At 45.6% G+C, this 17,817-nt stretch overlaps 1 protein-coding gene across 3 annotated transcripts in view; it reads left to right on the top strand.

The window, feature by feature from the left end:
- The window catches only part of LOC137800984 (serine/threonine-protein kinase WNK2-like), a 41,220-nt gene that overhangs the window by 10,196 nt on the left and 13,207 nt on the right, over positions 1 to 17,817 (top strand). Inside the window, exons 3-15 of one of the 3 annotated variants that reach the window (XM_068598362.1) lie at positions 6,654 to 6,826; positions 6,937 to 7,157; positions 7,249 to 7,406; positions 8,791 to 8,879; positions 9,425 to 9,644; positions 11,567 to 11,843; positions 11,940 to 12,055; positions 12,369 to 13,271; positions 13,805 to 14,911; positions 15,035 to 15,073; positions 15,577 to 15,771; positions 16,368 to 16,751; positions 17,485 to 17,784. In XM_068598362.1, coding sequence (XP_068454463.1) covers positions 6,654 to 6,826; positions 6,937 to 7,157; positions 7,249 to 7,406; positions 8,791 to 8,879; positions 9,425 to 9,644; positions 11,567 to 11,843; positions 11,940 to 12,055; positions 12,369 to 13,271; positions 13,805 to 14,911; positions 15,035 to 15,073; positions 15,577 to 15,771; positions 16,368 to 16,751; positions 17,485 to 17,784 — 4,182 coding nt within the window. The remainder of the gene's footprint in view (positions 1 to 6,653; positions 6,827 to 6,936; positions 7,158 to 7,248; positions 7,407 to 8,790; positions 8,880 to 9,424; positions 9,645 to 11,566; positions 11,844 to 11,939; positions 12,056 to 12,368; positions 13,272 to 13,804; positions 14,912 to 15,034; positions 15,074 to 15,576; positions 15,772 to 16,367; positions 16,752 to 17,484; positions 17,785 to 17,817) is intronic. The other 2 variants (XM_068598363.1, XM_068598364.1) reach the window with 2 other exon arrangements.

Here is a 17,817-nt window from a genome sequence, read left to right as displayed (position 1 = left end):
TTATTTGCCAATGCGTTTTTCGTCAAATCAAAGTGGGCATGGTTTGGTCTCTCAGCTCCTTGCACACTTTTATTTGTTTTTTTCCAAAATAATGCAGTAGGTGGAGTTAGGCTCCTGAAAGGGGAAGCTTTAAGACTTTTACAGATCAACTGTAAAATATCTTGTACTTTATTGCATATATTTCTCATAACATCTCACCTAATTTGAGAGAGAAATTATATTATTGCCAGAAACCAGCCAATCATTTGATACAAAAGAAAAACAACTCTTATCTCGGCATCATTCAGGCTCTATACAATGTGATCAGTCAGCAGTTGTCATGGCCTTTGTATAAATAGTATTAGTCTCCTGAAGAGACAAGTGTGTAATCAGAAGTTTTTGTTTCTTTATCTCTGTGTCAAAGAACCATTTGTTTGTCAGCCCACGCATTAGTCTGAGACAGGAAAGAGGTTTACTGGAGGTTTGTATGGCCTAATCCACATTGGCTAACTCCCAGGCTCAATCAGCCAGACAGACGCACAGTTACACACTTTAACACTTACACAACAAACTTTCACTGCGGTTAGTTTTAAGTAAAGTGCGGCGGTGTTGTTTTCCTGTTTCTTTGCTGTTAAGTCAGGTTTCTGGGGTGTGGTGGTGTCAGCTGTACGTCTCCTCACAGCGTCTCCGGACCTCTCCCCCTCGTTTCTCTGAGCTCACTTGCTTCACACCCAAACAGCAGAACAGTCATTTGGCTCAAAGCAGATTCTGAGGCAGTAATGTTTATCAAAGAGGAGCATGGAAGGTCACGACATCATCGAAAGATGACCAGCAACTGATATACTTTGATAATAAGACGAGGCTTGCTGATGCGTGCACATTTTTGATGTCCTCTGGAAGTCCCAGCAGTCCCTGTCCTGGTTTAAAATGTTATGCAGTGAAAGGATTGGGGATGTGGACATTTGCCTCTGATGATATTGCTTTAATAAAAAACAGCTGAACAGAGAAAGACTTATAGTTAAAAATATATCTCTGGACTGGAAATGCATATGTTGCAATACTCATAAGTTGCCACAATATATCGGTAAGCAATATTTTTCAGAAGGGCATGCTGAGATGAATAAATCAGATTAGGTAGTATCTGTCCTTGTACGGTCCGCCACCGTTAACGGTCATGTTTATATTTTGTTTCCTTTGCCAAAACCCCGATGATTCAGCTCTTTGCTCTGATAGTTTTTGTAAAACTACTTTGTGGATTTTACAGCTTACAAATAACTTTGACTCGGCAAAAATTCGAATCGACGTTTCCAAAATTCACAACATGTTTTTATCTCACGAAATAGTCAGCTTCAACCTATATTTGTTGGCATTTAGCTTTTCAAAAACGACATATTCGCTGCAGTTTACTCTCCCGCACGTTACTCTATTAAGGCTGGCGGTCCAGCGGCACCATGAATCACATTTACATAACCACAATAACACAAAATCAGACATGCGCTACGTTGTTTTTATTTGTCTTATGTGCTACAACAATGTGAGGACGCATAGCGAAAGAATGAGGAAAAAGAAAATGAGGGACTTAATATATTTCCCTGCCGTACCTTCCACATCCTCACCTCTGAGGCAGTTAGCTCAGCTCGGGTGCCGAGTGGCTTCACCGCGTAGGGTAACGCTGAAATAGAGATAACGGAGTGAGCGCCACAGCTGCCGGACAAATTCTCCTGCAGCCGTGACTGATGGACACCGTTCAGCTGTGGGCAGTTTGCTGGCTCTCGGCTCACCCTGCACAGGCTTGTTTGGTTTTGTCAAGGCAGCGCTGCCACAACCGTCACTTGTTATTGAGGACGGGCGGCAGGGCGGCCAAGCAATGTTGCATAAGCTGAGCGACCCTTGGTGTCCCATTGTTCCCAGCATCCTCATTGTTGAAATGTCTCAGCTGTGAGTAAGACGCAGCTTTTTGGGAGATGGTTTTCTGTATCACTCTGACCACCAGTAAAGAGAATCACTCTGCGTGGATCAATATAGCATCACATTATCATTGTGACTGGACCTAACCTTTTAATTGCATTGTTAAAATGTTATACTAATGCCTAGTGGCTCTGTGGGTTCAGTGTGGTCAGCTCTGTGTGTGTGTGTGTGTGTGTGTGTGTGTGTGTGTGTGTGTGTGTGTGTGTGTGTGTGTGTGTGTGTGTGTGTGTGTGTGTGTGTGTGTGTGTGTGTGTGTGTGTCTTAACTTTAAATGGCTTCCTAATTTCAACAGTCCGCTTTTAGTTTGTTTTTAAGTACATCCTGGAGGGAAATATTTTCTTTCTTAATCTCCTCAAGCACACTGTGTTTAGCTGTTTAGGTTTCATTGTGGAGGTTGTTTGAATATTCTGTAAGTTGCTGTCGCACTATTGTTGCTAAACCCAAATGATGCTAATCGGCTTCTTGTTAACCCAGGATCATGATAAAGCCAGGTTAAGAGGAAGGGGACCGGGGGGAGGGGGCTTGCGTGTGTAATTTTGCTGTTCTAATTGCAATTAATGTTAAAAAATAAAAGGCTCATTAATACAAGAGACTAATCAACATAATGTAATTTAGCTCATCACATATTTCACAATATCAGTGATTTATCAACCCGGGTTCCAATGCTAAACCATTTTTATTCATTTTGCTGTTTGTGTGTCACGTTTAACAGTAATAAAATGAATAGAAAGTGGATATTATCCATATACCTGCTCTTAGTCAACTGAAATCTGTATTTTTCGATGCTAAAGGCCTCAACCTTGTATGCAAAATGTAATTTTCTTTTATGAGACGTGAAGAATCCGTCTCAATAAATGACATGACTCAGCTTTTTTTTTTCATCTTTCTCAGACAATTTGTGTGTGATGTAGTGGGTGTGATGACAAATGGGCGTTATTGTTAGTAATACACTACCCACAAGGTTTCAGCTTCATGTTTTCTCAGTTTGAGAACGCCATCGCTGTCTACCACTCTTGCCTGTGTGTCCCTGTATTTGCTTGTGTGCTCATTTGAGTGTCAGATGTTTCTCAGATGGATGCTCCAAAGAGGTGTCCTGCCTCACTTCTCCTCGGCCCCACGGCTCCCCCACTATGGCCAGTTTCAGTCTATTCAGGGACATATCGATAGTAGACACTCGTCCTGATATAAACCCCCTCAATCACTTTGGCACTTGGCCACAAATTCTTTGGATTCAAGCTAAAAAGTGCCGCCACTGCAGGAGTAAAAAAGAAGTGCTGTGTCACTCTGTTGTCAGTGAAACAATGTTTTGACTCATGTTTTTCATGCTTCTGTTCATGGCAGAAACTCCAGTTAAATGGTAAACCATTTGACGTGCTCTTCAACCTAACGAGTACTGGTAGAGAGCTCTGATACTCAAATGAAAGATGCTCATACTTTGACAGTTTTATGTTGTGGTATATGTGTTTTCTCTGCTCTGCATGAGTTTAAGAATACTAATGATATTATTATTATTATGATTATCATTATAATTATTATGATAAAAGGCTAATAATCTAGCTTGACGACATAAAACAGATTTTGTTTTTTTTTAAAGAACCACATCACACATTTTAAAATAATATAGTTAAGAGCTATTTATGCATCTAGGGCTCACCACGTTCATCAAGAGCATGGTGGTTTCTTTATCCAGTTTGATGCACCTAGAAACTCAAAATGTTTGTAAGTGGCCAGAAACATATTGGAACTTAAAAGTAGACTGATGATCATGGTGAAAAGAATTGAAGGTTTGAGAACGGTTGACACTGTTTTTCTTTTGAAGTTTTTCTTTTGAAGTATAGGCTTTATCACATGAAGCTAGTGGGCACAACGGTAGCAGACAAGTTGACAATATTTAGCATTGTAGGTTTAAATTATTGCAGTTCCAAGGTTCAGAAGTTGGTGTTTCTAAGAGGCTTTGTCCTCACACATTTTCAGACTTGGGTCAACATATGAATATTGCAGACGTAGCTGGAGCTGAAAGAACAGATTTTACATGTAATCAAATCCACTTTTCTGCAAAAGAAACCTCATGAAATCATGAGCCGTAACGGAGGAGCAGCGACAGTCGGCTTGTTTTGGGTAAATCTGGCTACAGTGTCGAAGTGAAATGAAGGATGGTGTTTTTATTTTAAGCGAAATTATATGATGCTTTTGCTTGTAATGTAATTCACATTCATACCATGATAGGCACTTTGGTTTTGATTGACTCAAGTACCCTGCAAGTCTGCTTCACAGCACATTTTTCCTCATTAAACCCCCAAAGTAGAAAAATGTGACTTTCTATAACTTTATTCAAGATGCAGCTGAATCCAGAAGACTCAAAAAAAAAATCTGTCTTCAATTCACTGAACCGAGAGCCATCTCTCCACAATACGGGCGCTTTCTTCCTAAATGGACAGCATGCATCAACAATAACATGTGACATTATGCTAGGAACTTGATTTGAACACATAGTTTTGCAATAACATGGTGTGCTAGCCTGCAAACTTCCCAGGACTAATGTTTTAATCTATTACCTAGTCCCATACGTCTGTGTCACCTGTGTGAGCAACCAGAGCCGGGAACTAATATAGTCCTGTACACAGATGTAGGAAATGGTGGCAGCAGAGGCGAACCCAGCTTTATAGATTGCTTCCTGATAATGTCACAATCTATTTTCGTGTGTGTGTGTGTGTGTGTGTGTGTGTGTGTGTGTGTGTGTGTGTGTGTGTGTGTGAGAGAGAGAGTGTGAGTGAGAGAGTCTTGCCTGGGCGACTCCACATTCTCCAGCTTGGCATTTTCTTTGGCCATGTGTCTAGTACCGGCTCGACACGTTTCTGACAACATTCATGCAGTGTGTTTGCAGCGCTTTGTGATTTATTATTTTTTTCAAATGTCATGAAATGATGAGTCACACTGGTCAAAAGCTCTCATTACGCAGTGACCACGAAGCGCTCGGCCGCGCGACCATTTGTCTGGCGCGTCTTGGGAGTGGCGTTCTCCTGGTGTCTGTCTCAGTGTGCACATGTATCCGTCTGTGTAACCCCATCCACGCCATGCACAAACGCCTCTGAGCCTACATGGGGCTTCTGAAATATGCAGAAGCCCCAGTGGCTGCAGAGAGGGAGAAAGGGAAGTGGGAGAGCGAATGGGGGAGTCTGTGGGGAGTTTGATTGGGACTCGGGGAAAGTACTCTGCGGTGAGGGGAACAGGGTTTATTTACGAAGAGCAGCGGGGTTCCTGAAAGATGAATGCCGGAATGATGAAAAGGAGGGAGTAAGAAAGATAAAAGGGTAATGCGGGAGGCGGAGAGCAGTGTGTCGTCAAAAGGGAAGGAAAGCTGCTCTCTCTTCCTCCTCCTAGACCTGTGGTTCAGGTAAACTTCATTGCATGTGCTGCTCTCATGCAGCAAAGAGCGCTGGGGAGAACCCAGCCAACTTGGGCGGCACCAGCCCTCCACTGCTCGGCTCGCCTCCGTAGAAAAGGTTCTCTGCAGAACTGAATTATTCATGTGACTTTAGAAGAGTGCAGTGAAAATCCCCACCCCCCACACACTTGCACACACAACCTAACAAGTCACATTTACTCACACACTCGCACACACCATGCTTTATCGTCAAATCACCTCATTGCTCAACACGTTGCATCGCGCTTCATAGTTTAATTTTGAGGTTATTCGGGCTGATTTAGTATTTATTGTGCATTTTCATCTCGCAGGGGGGTTCACAGGGGTTGAATAATTGAACAGATTTAATCTCGCGGCACTGTGCTCATCGCATTCCACCAGCGGTGTCGTCCGTCTCCGCGAGGGGCGGGGTCGTGCTTCCAGTCCACGCTGAGTGCTGAGTGTACGTGCACGTCTGTTACATAAGTCGCTGCTGCTGTGGCGGCGAAACAAAGAGGGGAATCGCAGTAAAGAACCCCCTTGGCGCTATACTTGCTCGAGTCGGATGATCACAGAGCGGGGGGTCAGGCTTCACAGAGAACTGGAAAAGAGGAAGGGGCTGAGTGGGATCGCTTACCCGAGGGGGTTTCTGTGTGTGCGGGGGATGTCTGGTTTACGGAGAAGGGAGTGGTTGGTGCTCGGGGTGCAGAGACGGATTGCAGATATGGGGGAGGAGGGGTAAAGAGCAAAAAAGGTAGTGGAAGAGAGAAGGAGATGGAGAAAGATGAAAGCCATTGATGACATGTAACCTTTAGCTGCAGTGGGCGTGACCATGTTAATGTGCAAGTTCACCCCACCCTCTCCCGGTCTTTTGGTTTAATGTCTCTTTCTAGACAGAGGTCACATCTGACTAGTATAAAACAACATGAAATACATTTGTAATAAATATCAATCACATGCATGATATTTAGGCTGAATATTTTTACTGCCTCAGAAAGCCACTGATCTGGATTGTATACTCACTCACTCATCCAGTTCTCTGCTTTGATATAAATATGGTCTAATTAAAGATGTGTATAGGACTCAAAGACTGACACTAACCTCCCTCACTCGGTTGTTCCCGCTTGCTAAAAACATTCTGTGTGCATGAATTTAAAATGTGCAGGGAAATGACTTCAGGGGGAAAGCCTCCTCCATCTGGTAGTTCCTGCAAAGGAAATATGTTCAAACAAGTTATCTCATCATTAGGGCTTCATAATACATTTTTTTCTTTCTGCTGCTGCATCTGTCGTCTTTCCTCCAGGACCGCAAGCTGTCGAAGGTGGAGCGTCAACGCTTTAAGGAGGAGGCAGAGATGTTGAAGGGTCTCCAGCATCCCAACATTGTCCGTTTCTATGACTTTTGGGAGTCACCCCTGAAGGGAAAGAAGTACATTGTGCTGGTAACGGAGCTTATGACCTCAGGAACGCTAAAGACGTGAGTACAGTTGAAGGCTAAACGCAACGTCCATTTCGTTGTTAGCAAAACGCAACACAGATGAAACTCCTTTCACTGTCAGGTAATGTGTTTCCCTCTCCTTTCTGCAGCTATCTAAAGAGGTTCAAGGTAATGAAGCCAAAGGTGCTGAGGAGCTGGTGCAGACAGATCCTGAAAGGCCTTCACTTTCTGCACACCAGGACCCCTCCCATCATCCATCGGGACCTTAAATGCGACAACATCTTTATCACTGGACCTACCGGCTCGGTCAAAATAGGGGATTTAGGATTGGCAACGCTCAAGGCGGCTTCTTTTGCCAAGAGCGTCATTGGTAAGGAGGCTTTGAAATGCAACTGAGCGGATTAATTGTCCGTACAGTAATTGAAATAAATGACACATCCTTTGGGTATTTTTCTCTTCAGGCACCCCAGAGTTCATGGCCCCAGAGATGTATGAAGAACACTATGACGAGGCCGTGGACGTCTACGCCTTCGGCATGTGTATGCTAGAAATGGCCACCTCGGAATACCCCTACTCTGAGTGTCAGAACGCTGCGCAGATCTACCGCAAAGTCACGAGTGTGAGTACAGATACTATAGGGAGACGTTCAGTGGATAAAGACTAAAAAAGGTGTAATCACTAAAGTGAGATCTCTGCGAGGTGTGTTTGCTGTTTATTGAATGAATGCAAACCTCCGTTTAGCCACAAAGTTGCCGTAAAAACAGACTTAATTTCAACTTTCAAAAGCAAGCGGGGATGTATGCACACCATCGGCTCATTTCATACAATAGTGGCTCAATAAAATGAAACTCGCCAAGCCGCCTGCCCACGCAGTGGCGGCTGAATGGCGGCGATGTACTCGGCACCGTGTGTTCTCGAAGTTAGCTTTTAGCTTTAAGTGAGCAAACTGTTTTGGAGGATGCAGCAGTCAAGAGGTACTATTAGTTCTATTAGCTGTGATTTCAATAGTACCATCAAGTGTTCGTATATCATAGAAAAACGGTCACACATATTCTCTTCATCCTCTGAGCATACATGCAGTTTAACTCTCCAACTGTTTACAGCTAAAAGTTGTGTTTACGCTCCAGCCTTGCTCTTAACATTCTGTAATATCTCAGGGTCACCACATAATGAGTTTTTGATTGCATGAATGCAGCATATCTGTAGAGATCTGCTCCTTTTTTTTCTTGTGGGAGGAATCTAATGAGCCATATGGAGTCACAGAAGGAGTCCAAGTATCCTTTGTTTGTTTTTTAGATAAAGCCCACGGGGCTGTGCTCCATCCCTTTTTCAATGAGTGTGTCCCTGCGAGCAAACCGTGCCGCAAATTGTTTTCAGATTGAGGAGTGTTTTAAAGTCATGATAGTCTTTCCGATTTGATGAAGGCTATTGATTTTCCACGCGTGAGATTCAGCGGTGTGGAAACCTGAGATGTGACTCTTTCACCTGCTGTTAAAGAGACGGCCTGCATTAACAGGCAGCATCGGTGCAGCTGTTTCTTGGTACTATTCTCTGCGTTGCTACTGTATACATGTTAGAGTACCCTGCAGGGACCACTGCAGGATATTAATAGGACATTGATCAAAGAGAAACCCTGATAGCTTTAAACTACTCCCTGAGCACATACTGCATGCAGCTTCATAATCAGTTGGAATGTTAATCTGGAGGATGCATATATTTCATAACTGAGATGGAGAAAGTGAAGTTAAAGTGTTTAGTTTTTTTAGGAATCTAGTGCGACCGACATTGCGTGAAGCTGACCACAGCTGCCGTGCTCTGTCAAAGTGGACGAGCCTGCAGGGTGTGAATACCCGATACTTAAAAGATCAGATTTCGGGGTGACAAAATCACCCCCGTGCTCTTTTCTTTCTTTCCTTTCTCCCCCCCGTCATTGTTATTTACGCAGCATCCTTTCGCGGTGTGTCGTCAGAATTTTGTTTTTATATTTTTCTTTTTCTCCTCAGGGAGTGAAGCCAGCCAGCTACAACAAGGTCGTGGATCCTGAAATCAAGGAGATTATTGGGGAGTGCATCTGCCAGAAAAAAGAAGAGCGGTGAGTGACTGTGCCCATCATTTGTCCAAGTGTCCAGCCAATGGAGGCCCATCAAGGTGCCCTCGTCTCCTTCATGCCTTGTCTCACCTCTCCTGCTCCAGTTGGCCTCTCATCAGCGCTGCAGTCATCCAAGCATATCTGCAGGGCGTCTCTCGATCTGTTACATAATGAGTTTGTGTACAGAGGGGGAAATAACCCTTAATTAGCCTCCAGTGGTTGTTTTTTTATTCAAGTGTTAATGGGTTCAGTGAGTGGATATCTGTGTGTCCGTGTACGACGTAATTACTAGAAGTCGCATGTGCGACTGTCTGCCTGTCAGGTATCCTGACAGGCAGACATGGAGGAAAATAAATAATTCAGCGTTTTTTTTCCAGTGGCATTCTAAATTAAGTTAATGTTTTAGGATACTCCAGTTGAAACTGCAGGAGACACACACACACACACACACACACACACACACACACACACACACACACACACACACACACACACACACACAATAAAAAAACAAACATAATAAGTGCCGTTGTTGTTCCTTTCTCCAGCTACACCATCAAGGAGCTGTTGAATCATGCTTTCTTTGCCGAGGACACGGGCGTGAGGGTCGAGCTCGCCGAGGAGGACGATGGAGAAAAGGACTCAATAGCACTGAAACTTTGGGTGGAGGACCACAAGAAGCTAAAAGGGAAGTACAAGGAGAGCGGAGCCATCGAGTTTACCTTCGACCTAGAGAAGGAGGTCGCTGAGGTCGTGGCACAAGAAATGGTAAGTGAATATTTGAAGGTATAACTTTTGTAAAACATTTTGAGATGAATCTGGATTTGGAATTCTTTTCATTTGTCTTTTATACATTTTGTCCTTATTATTTCATTACAAATATACCTTTTAAAAAATATGGCTTCTAGACACGGTTCAACCTTTTTCTAAATCCTTTGGCTAATTTCAAATGATGTCCTACATTAGTTTTAACCCGTGTTGGATATGCATTTCGTCTTGCTTGTCTTGTGTTTTCTGGCTGCATTGCTCATATCTGCTCGTTGGGGAATGCATTCAGATTGTCAGAGATATCATAGTCTGATCTTCCAGGACTTTTTTTTTCTTTCTCTTTTCGTTTTATTTACATGCTTTTCTCAAGTGAACACTATCAGATAAGGCACCCACGGGCCTTGCGATAAAATCCTGGCATAGAATAAAACTCCATGATTGTACCAACCTCAACCCTTTATAACACTCGTCAAACATTCTGCAGCATGAAACGATTTATTGGGGAGTTGGATTAAAAGAGCTTGAGTTAACACAGCTCGACTTCAGATGGAGAATAGAAACACATTGCCAGGCGTAGTTATAAATGGGTTTTGAACACAAAAACTAAAATGGGTACATCAGAAATACCCGAGACCAAGTCTTCAGTGTGACATCTACAAATGAGGATCTTTTTTTTCAGGATTTTCCTTTTTAGTGAGACTATTCCCAGTCAAACAAACTTGCTTTAAACCGTGCCTGTGCATCACGTGTTGAGTAAAGGAGCGAGGTGTGTCGGCTGTACATTAATCACTGTCCCTTAGTTTATTAAAAAAAAGGGTGTATTTTGTTTAATACTCAGCCAACTTTTCCAATAAACAAGAAACAATAGCTGTGTTTTTCCGTTTACAAATTATTAGAAAAGCTGTTTGGAAACGACACAATCTGACTCCTCTGTTGCAGAAAAAGGTTTTTAGACTACCCTTTTGATTATTTCAAAAGGTTGCTTAAAATCTGCTCTGCAACCTGACTTGTGAGTGACGACCTGCTTCTTTTAGCCTTCTGTTTTTCTGCCTGTTGTTTTTAACAAAGAGTCTTTTCATTGTTGATCTCTGTCGCTCTCTCCCTCCCACACATCTCTTCCCCTCTATCTCATCTGCACTCTCTTTCCCTCTATTCATCTGTTGTGGCCTTGACCACACTGTTACAGAGGCCTTCGGATTAATTTTTTTCCCAGCTTTACAGTCGCCTTGGGCATGAGCGCTGACATGTGATTGGAGGCCAGCGTGCTTACATGTCGAGTCGCTCCTCATCCACTCTAATGACTCATTTCTCTGCAGACGAGCATCATGAGAGAGGCCAGTTGTCTCCAGTAATGGACCTGGATCTCCCTTTTTTAATTTGGTCATTTATTCTGACTTGGATGCTAATTGTGCCTAATTACAACGTACACTGTGCTTTTTTATGCAGCGCGTCAAATGAATGAACACTTTAATGTGTCTTTAATGTTTTAATATGCACAAAATATTCACAAAAATAGCGGCTTGACTAGTATGAATAGTGTTGTCTACTTTTGGATGGAGCTAAAGCTCTGTATCCAATTTAAACAAGGTTTATGCTTTGTTCTGCGCTTTTTAGTTTTGAGACATAATTGGATTTATGTTTTGCATGCACAACATGTGTTCTTTGCATTGTGTCTTTATCTTTTGTTCTCTGCAGATGTAACGGTCCAGACACTTCTGTTGTGAACAATGAACCCGGCTGCTGACAAAGGGAATACTTCCCCACTGCTCTGATCCCCTTGAAATAGATTTTTCTATTCCTTCCTTCTCTTGCTCTTTCCCTCTCCCTCGCACAAGTGGGCTCTCTCTTCTCTCACATGCTCACATGCTAAAAATATCCTGGAAGTCACGCTCTTCTCCCCCCCCTTTCTTTTCTCTTGTCAGGTGGAGTCTGGCTTCTTCCACGAGAGTGATGCGAAGACTGTGGGAAAGTCCATCAGGGACCGCGTAGCACTGATCAAATGGAGAAGGGAGAGAACGGTGTCTGCTGCGGTTCCAGCGGATCAAGGTGAAGGAGGGCTCAGGGTCCAGATGACGCCGTCTCAGGGCATCGCTGCCGGGGCCGCACATGTAGGACAGCCCTCTCTGGACCCGGAAGAGCCGGAGGCAGACCAGCACAACAGGCTGCGTAAGCTGCCGGCCAGTGCCACCTCGGTGACGTGTGAGAGATGCTGTTCCTCCCCCACTCAGACACACAAGTTTAATCTCTGACGTTTCTTTTTTTTAATGAGTGCGTGATTTCTGTGCGTCTTTGCAGCAGACGGCACGCTCGATAGTGGCAATGGCTCCACTGTGTACTCCGACTCCCACAGCAGCCAGCATAGTGTCCTCTACCAGTCCCTGCTGGAGCCTATTACTATGGCAACACAGCAGGTCTGTATCAGGAACACACACGCACACGCACACACACACCCAGGTGGACCATGCACATTCAGATTCATCAAAATACACACAGCCATTGCTCACGTGGCCTTGGAACTGAGCCCAGGCACAGTATACGCAGTCAACACATTTCTGCAGATCTGTCGTTCATTTCAGATGCAAATGTTTTTCTCATGTCTTTGCGAGTAAGTTTGTTTGTCCTCATTGTGTCCATAGTTTTTTTTATAGTTGTTTTTTTTGTGAATACAATTTGTTCATTTTGAGTAACGTGTGTTTTTGCTTGTGGGTTGCTCTTCCTGATCAGTGCCAGTGCAGAAGCCCTTTTCTAGCAGATCGACCTCACTCCTGTGAAAAGGGTGAAGTTTGGGGGGCAACACTGGGCCCCGGGCTCAGCACCCGTTTAGGGGCCGCGACTCGAAGAGGAAGCGCCCCAGTTATTGACACTCGAGGGGCAAACCACATCGCTCAACTCCATGCCCTCATTCAGTCACGCAGATCCATCAGTCCCACCCCGACGGCACCAGAGAACCGTCTGGAACTCGACCCTCTGGAGCTTCACTCGGAAGCCCAGGGCGGGTTCCCTTTCCAGAGTAGTCTGCCAGTACTGCAGGGCTTCCCCGTCTCTTCGCCCTCAGAGTGCCGCCGCTTTAGTGACACCACCATTAGACCGCCAACCGACGCCACCAGTGAGATCTTGCCAAGTGAGCGAAGACACTCTGACCTCAGCAGTCTCCTAGGTCTGACCGCGCATCATAGCCAGCATTTTGCTGCGCACAGAGGCCACGTGTGCCATGCTTGCCTCTCTTTGCTTCTTCCAAGGTCACGCGAAGGAAGCCACCGCCGGCTTTCTGCCGGCATGCCGACACACCACTGTCCTTGTGACTTAAGGCAAAACCCGTCCTCCGTTGGAGCAATGGCCACCCAGTACGGACGGCTGAAAGGTTTGAGCGATTGCGCCGATTTCTCGCTGCTGCAGCGGTCCCTGTTCAATATAATTGGCCGCAAAGCCGCCCCTTGTCCCGCCACGCCCACGCAGGCCTCCCCGCCGCACTCCTCGGCCGCCCCCAGGCCTACACGCACCGATGGAGACGGCTGCCTGAAGAGCGGTTTGCTCTGTGACGGTTTGGTCGGGGACCAAGAACCCGTCCAGGACTGCGAGGATAGGCTCTGTGCCAGAGAGCAGCAAGTTACCAGAGCCGTGGGAGTGGTAGGTCACATTAGCAGACAAGTCGCTTTGGTTTCCCCATACGGGGGTTAACTGCTTGAAGCATTATTCTGCATGGAGCTGGTCTTGGTCTCCTCCTGAGTCTTGCTACCTGCGTAGCCTTCCACTGTCTCCTTAACAATCTTACGCTTGCTCGTAATGGAGGACAATCGAACAATCTCTAATAGACCACGTTTTCCCTGCTGATTAACCTTAACCAATCACTTCTAGAGCTGAATTAGATTTTAACAGCTTCCTTTCTGCTTTACTGGGCCCAATGCTGCACCTGCCTTGCTCCGTCGCTTGCCTCTGATAGACGGCCCATGATTGAAGGTGTCTGATCTCCCCCCTCGGTGCCTCTCCTCCTATTTCTCTTTTGTGTCCTTTTTTTAGCGCACACCTGTCACTGCCTGCTCCTTGTTGAAACGGATGTTTCATTAACTTATTTTTATTCGCCATCCTGTCATTATACTTCCATCCGGACATGTACTTCAAATTCTCGATTAGGTCTGATTGTCTCTTGTTTGTGTCCCCAGGCCGGTTCAGCAGGTCCCCACACTCAACCATCTGCACATGGCCTGCCGTCTTCCAGCACGTCGGTGCACACGCCTCTGCAGTACCTCCAGCCTGGACAGAGTTACCCTCCTGCTCCATATGTTGGCCAACACAGTGCTGCAGCACCAGCTCCGGCTAGTCTATGCTCGGTCAACATGCAGCATACAGTCAATGCTGCTGGCTATACAAACCCAAATGTGCAGCAGTCCCAAGTTGCAGCAAATATTTTAGCATCAGCAGTGCAGCAACATGTTGCACAGAGCTACCAAGCACCGGGCCACCAGCAGCAGGCAACAGGCTCTTTGACTTTTCCCTTGAATGTGCAACAAACGTGTCAGAACTGCGTGGCCCAGCCTCAACAACAGGCTCATTCTGCATCAGGATATCCCTCTCCTGTTCAACAACAGGCCGCTGCGGCAGCGTCCGCCCTGCCAGCGCAGCAGCCAGCACAAGGTTACCCTCTTGCATCTGTAGGCCCAACCGTTGCAGCCATGGCCCAGTGTCATCTGACACAAGCTCCCGGTGCACTGCAACACGTCCAAGCCGCAGTTAACCTGCCGAGTCAGCCGCCTGGTTCGAGCGCCTCCACACCAGCACTTTACAACCAACAGATGCCCATTCAACAAGAGCACCAACTGAATACTCAGACCAACATACAACTAACACAACATGCTGGGCAGGCTTACGTTCAGCCTCAACACCAGCATAGCCAGGAAACTCTGCACACCTTGCACCAACAAATGGCACAACCGCCTACCCGCCTGTCTCAAAGTCAGCAACAGGGACACGGTCCAAATCTACAGAAGCACAGTCAGACGGCCACCCAGACTGCGATTTCCCAACAGATCCAGGATGCGTCCCAGTCTACAGGCCAACAGCTTCAGACCCCAGCTTCTCTACTTAATCTGTCAGTACCCGCAGGTGTGCAGGTTGACACCACGCACCAGAGTTACCCTGCGGTCGGTCTACCCGATGTGGCCCCCCAGGGCTACACGCATTCTGCCCTCAGTGCGCTGCAGCAGCAGACTGCTCCGGCTCAGAGCCAGTACCTGTCTTCTGGTGTTCAACAGACCTACGGAGCACAACAGGTGAGTGTTGACGACCACTTGACGGGTATATTGTAGCAAGACGGCTTACATCGTGCCCCAGTTTTTAAGTTTTCGTGTCGGTTTGCCCTCCTCTGACCTCGTCCTGTTTTCATTTTTCATCAGTTTCAACCGTATCTTTGCATCGCTGCTATCCTGAACCAGGTAGAACGCCTTTGTCTCAACACAATTTGTCACTGTGTGACTCAATGTTGGAGGGACAGAAACTAATGCACTTAAACAAGAAAACAGGATTATTTCTATGGTAGTGCAGTTATTGCTTTTGGAGCGCCTCGTATTGTTGTGTCTGGTCCTGATGTGCTGCAGCTGAATTGGAAGCAGCTGTGTTGGTTGATGGTCGGGTGAATGAAAATATGAACTGCTCAACAGGAGTTTTCTTAGACAAGAGGCAACAAAGAGTTGATGGGAAGAGTAATGAAAACAATAACATTGGTCTTAGCCTCCCGGGCTGCTCTGCGTCTGCTTTGTGGTACTCGGTGCTCTAGCACTGACTCCCGGCCTAAGGATAGCATGGAAAACGGGAGCTATTCTGATCTGGATCAATGGCAGGAAATGCAAATTTCCAAACAGAGATGAAACTGGAAGCTCTGCCATTATTGAACTTCCTCCCACTTGTTTTGTTGTATTTCTTTTTTGTTCTTCTGTAGAATATTCCTGCTGGTCATAGCGTTTCACAGCTTGGACAAGACGGTCTGGGCCACGGGCAGAATCTCAGCCAGTCGGCTTCAAGTGTGCCCGCCCAGGTGCCGTCTGCTCAACAGTCCATGGCTCAGGGAACCGTCCACCAGCAACTCCAACCTCTGCAGATTTCTAACCCGCTACCCCCGACACATCCAACACAGGTATTTAATGTTCTTACAGTGTTCTAGGTTACAGGACTACGTTTCTTGACTCGCACATTAAAATGGTCAAATAATAACTCTGGAGACGCTGATGCCATGTTCATCATTTCAGCAATTCTTTTTCACTTTTATGAACTAAACAAAATCTAGGTTAAGTTCTACACTGTGCTGAGGTCCCGTTCTACATAAAGGAAATAAAACCTGAGATTCGGTCTCGCCCCTTCCTCTTCTACCAGCTGACCCTTATTAGATTAATATTTAAATTCCCCCAAAAAGCATTATTTTGAATAAGAACATAACCTCCATTCATATTCACAAATTCAAGTATGTTTTTAGATCATACAAATAAATTATGACATGATTTGTAATCAAAACAAGTGATATAGTTCCAACATAAACCTCTCACCTGGATAATACCTATTCTAATTCTCCTTGTGTCTGAGATATTGTATGCCTCAGCAGCTTTTTTTTTCCTACCTCCTAGACCGATAAGCAAATTGTCTTGATGCATCGTCCGCCTATGTTTGTTCTTTGCGCTCTAGATTATTTGATTTTCCTCTGTTTCTTCCTTTCCTTTTTTTCATTTTCCCTTTTAGTTTCCTTCACAGTATCCCACAATCCAGGTGATGACAGCTGTGACTGACTGTGACTCCTCCTACCCTCATCACCCTTCAACCTCCTCCTCTCTCAATCACCTCTTCCTTTCTCCTGGACAGACTGTGAACCCCTCTGTTTCCCCACTTTCTCCTCTACACATTGAAAACGTATTGGTTTCCCCCTCACCTGTGCTGGGTAAGGTGGGACCCTCATCCCCGCAGCACCAGCACCCCACTGTTCTGCAGCAGAGCGCTAGATCTGAAGCTTCTCAATCACAGCCTGCATTTATATCGGCACCAACCACCCACCCCTTACACGCACTCACTCTCCCGTGCCAGAACACACACCCTCCCACAAATGGCGTCACTCAGCCTCTGATACAGGTAATTATGTCGGCTGCAGTGGAGGGCAGATGTTGACCAAGAGGGTGTGAACTGGAACCTTTGCTTGCATCGCAGTTTGCATCCAACAAAAAGCTTTGTTTTTTATGGCCACTGTGCTGCAGTTCTGTGGCTGGAGGATAATCATAGTTTACATGTTAAAGTTACTGTGAGGAACTTTTAACTGGTTATGATTCATACTGATGCCTTTTTATATGACCTACATAAGTAAACAAGGCCGTTCCACATATTTTTTTTATATGCGTCATCGGTTGGATTCTGTGCAAAATCTGATGAAATCCCAAAGGTTCAACAGAAAATCCTTCAGCTCAGACTCCAGCAGCAACCAACGCCACGCTGCTGGGTGCCCTGGCCGTATTGCTGGAGGGGATAGAGTCCCGGAAGGACCAGGGCTCAGTGGAGCAGACTGTCAGACCCTGCTCAAGGTTCTCCAGATGAACTCTGGTGCTCAGAAACACCGAAACATTTCCGGCCGCAGCGCCTCCAAAATCAAAACCAAACGAAAGTTCCTTGTAGTAACTATTTTAAAGTCTGATTAATTCAATATTGCAGATAAAAAAACAGGTGTTGGTATATTCACTGTACCTCATAAATGAAAACCCTGTTGACTGTGTGTTTGAGGTCATGCAAGCATTTTGAGATATTCAAATAGAGTCTTCCAAGATACCATCATTATGTTCTATAGAGTTATGTCTTCTTGTTTGTCTTTACGCAGAAGCTCATCCATCCTGAGCTCGTCTCCTCTGCGCAGCTCAGCCAGTCTGCAGTCTTTTCCTCACCTTTGCAGAATGGGTCCGAAGTGTGCCCGGTCTCCGCTGCTGCCCATGTGGACAAGACCCCATGCCAGCTGGCCCCGCAGGCCCAGAGTCAGGTTCAGAGCCAAGTTCCTGTACCGCAGCCCTCTGACTCTCAGAAAGCATTATCTGGGTCTGCCAGTTTCACTCTGAGTCAGCAGAAACAGCTCAGTAATCTCACCGGAGCTGCAGGTCAGGGTCCAACAGAGACCAATGCGGAGGTATGGACATATGACTCACTGCCACATTGTTTA

The sequence above is a fragment of the Clinocottus analis genome, unplaced genomic scaffold (genome assembly GCF_023055335.1).
Source record: "Clinocottus analis isolate CAN_PGR_092001 unplaced genomic scaffold, fCliAna1.0.p SCAF_4, whole genome shotgun sequence".
NCBI classification, from domain to species: Eukaryota; Metazoa; Chordata; class Actinopteri; order Perciformes; family Cottidae; genus Clinocottus; species Clinocottus analis.
The sequence above is the reverse complement of the archived record's forward strand: the minus strand, read 5'-3'. Positions and strand labels throughout refer to the sequence as shown.